The sequence below is a fragment of the Neomonachus schauinslandi genome, chromosome 12 (assembly GCF_002201575.2).
Source record: "Neomonachus schauinslandi chromosome 12, ASM220157v2, whole genome shotgun sequence".
NCBI lineage: Eukaryota > Metazoa > Chordata > Mammalia > Carnivora > Phocidae > Neomonachus > Neomonachus schauinslandi.
In genome coordinates, this window is record NC_058414.1 from 2,159,938 (window position 1) to 2,165,581 (window position 5,644).

General features: G+C 46.0%; 1 protein-coding gene across 1 annotated transcript in view; it reads right to left on the reverse strand.

Moving 5' to 3' along the window:
- Window positions 1–2,357: 2,357 nt before the first annotated feature.
- The window catches only part of PKD1L1 (polycystin 1 like 1, transient receptor potential channel interacting), a 116,482-nt gene continuing 113,195 nt past the window's right edge, over window positions 2,358–5,644 (reverse strand). The window contains exons 36-37 of the mRNA XM_044920206.1: window positions 3,754–3,915; window positions 2,358–2,516 (exon numbers count right to left, since the gene is read on the reverse strand). Coding sequence (XP_044776141.1) covers window positions 2,358–2,516; window positions 3,754–3,915 — 321 coding nt within the window. The remainder of the gene's footprint in view (window positions 2,517–3,753; window positions 3,916–5,644) is intronic.

Consider the following 5,644-nt stretch of genomic DNA (forward strand, 5'->3'; position numbering starts at 1 on the left):
CTTGTAGTTTGGTACTATGTCACCTGTGGGACCATCGGAACCAAGGTGCCTTTGGAAGGGTGGTCTTCACGCTGCTTGAGGCTTCTGTCTGACTCGAGTTAGCTGGTGCATAAGGAGTATTGAGGGCTGTTCTCGCGTTCCAAATATTTTATAATTCACTGAATTTCCTTAATTTTTGCTTTCTCATTTTTATTCTGTGCATTTATTGCACTTTCTTCCATCATATTTAGCTACATATTAGCTAATAATTTATTTAATTGTTGTTAAAAGATTGATCTCAGGCTATTTCTTGCTGATTTAATTAAATTACATTTTCATCTTTACAAATGCTTAGTTTGTGCATGTGTGTATGTGTGCATATGTGTGTGCATTGCGTGCGAGTGTGTGCATGCGTGTGCATATGCACATTTTCCTGATGATTTCAATTGAAGACTTATTTATTTTCATTTGCTGCACTCCATAACAGAGACGCTACTTTCCTCTGAGCACTAAGTTAGTGGTATATATGGTACTTTGTTTTAAACCTAGAATCTAGAAATAATAGCACTAACCTTATGGTACGAATGAATACAAATGCACAGAATCATCTTTCTTCTGAAATTTTGTATTGACCTTTTCCATTATTTTATGTTACAAAGACAGTAAGGGGCACCTGTCCTTTTTTTTTCATAGATTTTCTTCTAAGTTCTCCACACAACCGGACATCGTATTTCCTATTCTGTAACAATTATGTTTTCCTATCATTTGCCAATTTGCTAATGATGTGCACACTTAAATAGTTTTCTTACAATTTAAATAATTATTAGTAAATAACCTTTAAATAATTTTAATAACTTGGAAGTGACTTGATTTTCGGGGGATAGATAGGGAAGGTATCAGGATATCAGTAAGATTCTCTAGTTCTTTACTCTAGTTACTTTATTAAGATTTGTCCTTGTTTTAATAGAGTTGAATCCATTTCTTCCCTGGGATACACTTACTCTTTAAACATATAGATCTATATCTTTAATTCAGGAAAGTTTTCATAAATTATATCTTCAAATATTTTTTTTTCCTGTTCTTTCTTTTTTTCTTTTCTTCTTTGTCTGACTTCTATGTGTATGATTTTCCCTAAAATCAATTTTAGGGGGTTTTTTTTCATCTCATTTTGTTCTCAAACTTGCCATCTGGATCCTTCACTCTCTTTTCTGTGATGAATCTGTTACTTTTTTCTTTTGCTCAGCCCGTGTTTCTGGCATCTGTTTCTTTTCTTTCCTCAACTCTGTCCATTCTCCTTTGTGCTTTTATTCCACTTTTTAGCTCTGTCATCTGGGCTCTGCTCTCTTATTTCAGAGAGGGAAATTTTCTGTGCATTTAATCTTGCGTGCGGAGAACACCTTGCCTACAATCTCACCTGTGTGTGGCAATCCTTTGCAGGCCTGCTCTTCATCTCCTTCCCTCATGGCCATCTTTAACGACTGCTTTCTTGGGCAGCATGTTGCATCACCTCGTGGTGATTTGTGTTTGTTATGAGCGTCCACTTCTGCACAAAGGGTCCATCTCACTGTGGCCAGGGAGCATGCCACTGGGCTGTGTGACAGTGGCTGGCCTGGGCTCCACGGTGTCTCTCTGGATCTCAGGGAGCCCCTCAAGAACACACGTCATGCTGGAGCCCAATGCTCATCTGGCTTTTCACCGTGTACCTGCTGCAGTGTGTGCATCTCAGGGCTCCAGACCTGTGGGCCACCAACAGCCCCTCTCCTGGCTACACATCAACAGACGGTTTCTGCAACAGATGGCTTTCCTTCAGCCCCGTGTCCCCAGCACTCATGTTCCAGGGGATTCCTTTAACTCTGTTGTGTTGTATTATCTTTTCATCCAAACCAGGGGCCTTCCTTTGGTTACCACCCCACCCCCCTCGTGTACTGTTGAGATTGGAGAACTCTGTGTACTCTGGGAAGTGGCAGGATCCTCTCCCGCTTTGGTCTAATTTTCTCTGTAGTGGCCACCATTTTGGGGATTCTTGGTCCTGTTCTGGAGCATAGATGTTTCCTGGTGTCTGGGAGGATGGAATTTCCATTTCTGGTTCTCCCTATCTCTGTTGCTCCCAGCTATAATCAGAGGTCAGGGAGCACAGAGATATTTCTGCCACCATCATTAGCTGGAAGTCACAGGACACATTTTCCGTGATTAAGCAGTTCTTCAGTTCTGACCAGCGCACCTTCCCACCAGCTGCCTACCCAGAGGGGATATTTATGCAAATAGACCTCATGATCTGAGTGGCAACCAGTTCATATCTCCCTTAGAACTTAAAAAACATTCTTGCTCTAAAGTAGAGCGATAAAAATAAATTCTCATTTGCTTACCCCAGTGTCTTGTTAGGCAGAAACGCCCACCGCGGGACAGCCTTCTGCCCTGGTCTCTCCCGTATCACCAAATCGCAGCTCTGGACGAGGACGTTGTAGGCTGTCAGACAAACCATGAATTTTCCACAGAAGTTCATCTAGCAGATCGGAAACTTCATCCAGGTAGTAATTCTGAAGCAAAGAAAATTAGATTAGTGAATGCCCTCAAGAAATGAATTTTTTTCTTTTCCCCTCATTTTCTGAAGCATTTCATGGCACTGACTTTAGATGGTATTATGCTTTGTGAGAAAGCTCACTGGAGTCAGAGACCTGGGTGCTGGGCCTGAGTTCTTGATCTCAGTTCCCTGACTCCCTGGTTCACACACACATGTGCACACTCATCCCTGAAGCCCTGGGTCATGTACATGTGTGCACATTCGTCCCTGACACCCTAGGACACATACACGTGTGCACACTCGTCCCTGACTCTCCAGCTCACACACACGTGCACACTCGTCCCTGAAGCCCCGGGTCACGTACATGTGTGCACACTCGTCCCTGACACCCTAGGACACATACATGTGTGCACACTCGTCCCTGACTCCCCGGCTCACACACACGTGCACACTTGTCCCTGAAGCCCTGGGTCACATACATGTGTGCACACCCATCCCTGACGCCCTAGGACACATACATGTGTGCACACTCGTCCCTGACTCCCCGGCTCACATACACGTGCACACTCGTCCCTGAAGCCCTGGGTCATGTACACATTGTGCACACTCGTCCCTGATGCCCCAGGTCACGTACGTGTGTGCACACTCATCCCTGATGTCCCAGGTCATATGCAGGCAAGCGTTAGGGTTCAGAATCCCTATATGAGGACTATCACGTGGGTTTAAAGGCAGTAAGGGATGGTAAAATACGTAATAAAGAGTGAAGCCCTATAAAAATGCCCAAGATCACAATTGCACATGATTGGCTTTGGAACTGTACTCAGAGATATGTAAGTATCCGTCGTGAAGGAGAGCTGGGCATTCAGTGTGCAAATGCCTGCTTTGTTTGCTTGCAGTCATGTCAGGGGGACTAGGCTGACCTACATCCCCATGTTTGGGGAGAAGTTTGGCACTGGTGGGCAGAAACCAAAAGCAAACGGCTCTTCTGTAGGGACATGGTGGGGTGTGTGTGTGTGTCGCGGGGCGGGGAGGAATCATAAACTCAGTCTTTCTAACCTCACAGGGTCATCCAAGGATACCATGAGTTAAGGGAAGAGAACCTGCCTGGTAATCTGCTAAGTGCTGGAGATGCCAGGCTCTGCAGTGACGGGGGCACAGAAACCCATCATGCTTGAATAACCGGAAGTGAGGTTACAAGGAAAGCATCCTCCGGGCGAGACATCGTGCTCGCTAATCCAACACCCACAGCTTACCCGCCTCCCAGCCATCTCCACCTCCTCCCGCTGCGGCCTCTCCAGCCCCAGCCAGGCCCGGGCCGCCCCCCGCACGCAGGCAGTCATATCGGCCAGGCTCACGAGGGACTGGCTTTGAAAAGATTTCCTTTTTCGAGCAAGAGTCGCGAGGGAACCTCTCAGCTGGGGAGAAGAAAGAAAAGACAGATTTCATGTTATCAACCAAAACACGGCTTCGTTAATGTGATAGACTATAAAATGGGGATTCTATCTGATGATGCTATTTTATGACCTTTTAGTAAGACAGCAACTGCTGAGCAAAAAAAATCGGGTGCATGGAACTAAATTGCAACAAGGTGAATTCAACAATCAAGATGGATATATAAACAGATATACACATAAAGGCTGTTTTCAGTCTCTAACAGTTGAGGACGAAGATTGTCAACACGGTGTGCATTTCCACATGCAAACTTGGCTTCGGGGTGCTCTGCAGCCCCGCCAGGCTCTGGGGGGGCCCCCACCGCGTGAGCCTGAGTCTGTGCCCAGGAGACAGGAAGGCGAGCTGACATGCTCTCTGCAGAGCGGCCCCAGCTTGTTTCCTTCTTTACTGCAGGCTGAGACCTGCTTGCTCAGAAACCCTGTAGGCACCAAACTCAAAGTTGTACGCATTCAACTGTTGTAAAAATAGTCCAAACAAGCAAAGTTTGAGCCATTTCAGAGCCTGCTTTGCATACCCTGCGAATATCACAGACAGCGGTTACCAGTTTCCGGACTTCAGCATGCTGCTGCCCTTGGGATCTCTGACTCAGACTTCCCACTTGCTGTTGGGCGACGTCTACACACAGAAGACCCCTCTCCCACCCCTCCCCACGTCCCCCTGCCCTTCCCCGGTTCTTGATGGTGGCCCTGAGACACAGCCTCTGGACAGTCTCGGGCTGTGACCCCTGTCAGGATGTGGCCACATACACCTTGTGTGTGTTACTGTCTCTCGTGGTCTTATCTGTTTCCTGGATCAGCCCTAAATCCCTTGAACCCCTGGCCACGTGTCAGAACCCTGCAGGGATGCCTAGATGCCTGAGGACAGGACACTGTCCATTCAGACAGCATATGCGGGTCTGAGGCTTCCCTGCTCTACCAGCCACATGAGCCCCAGGAGCCTGCGGTAATGCGTCCCGACTCCTGCTCTCAGGGACCCCCGGGTACCACTGCCTTCCTGTTCCTGATGATAAAGCCCAAGCACCTCATCATCTTAGTGTGACATTCAGGGCCCACCATGCCTGGCTCCAAGCATCATTCCCAAATCCAGCATGGGCCTCGTCACCATCTTCACTCTTGGGATGCCTGCCTCCCCACCCAGGTGCTGTTCCCTTTGAGGAGATGCCTCAAATAATTAAATAAATACTTCTAAAGTAAAATAAAATAAAATAAATAAAATAAAATTGCATACAATTTGCTAAAAACTACAGAACACTGAAGACAGACATGAAAGATCTAAATGAATGGAGACACAGACAGGATTCTTGGGTTGATAAACTTCCTATTATGAAGATGTCAGTTCTCTCCAAATTTGATTTACACATCCAGAGCTATCTTGAGCAAAATCCCAGCATGCTGTTTCATAGATGCCGACAAGCTGATTCTGTAATTCATATGGAAAGGCAAAAGAACTAGAGCAGCCCAAACTGCAAAAGAACGAATCTGGAAGAGTCACCTGCGCTATGTGAAGACTTACTATAGAGTTCTAGTAATCATGACGGTGTGGGATTGGCGACAGAATAGATCAGTGGAACAGAACAGATAACCCAGAAACAGACTCACGGAAACCACGAACTGATTTGTGACAAAGATACGCTGACAATAAAACATGCTTTTTTTTAAAAAAAAGACTTATTTATTTGAGAGAGAGAGAGAT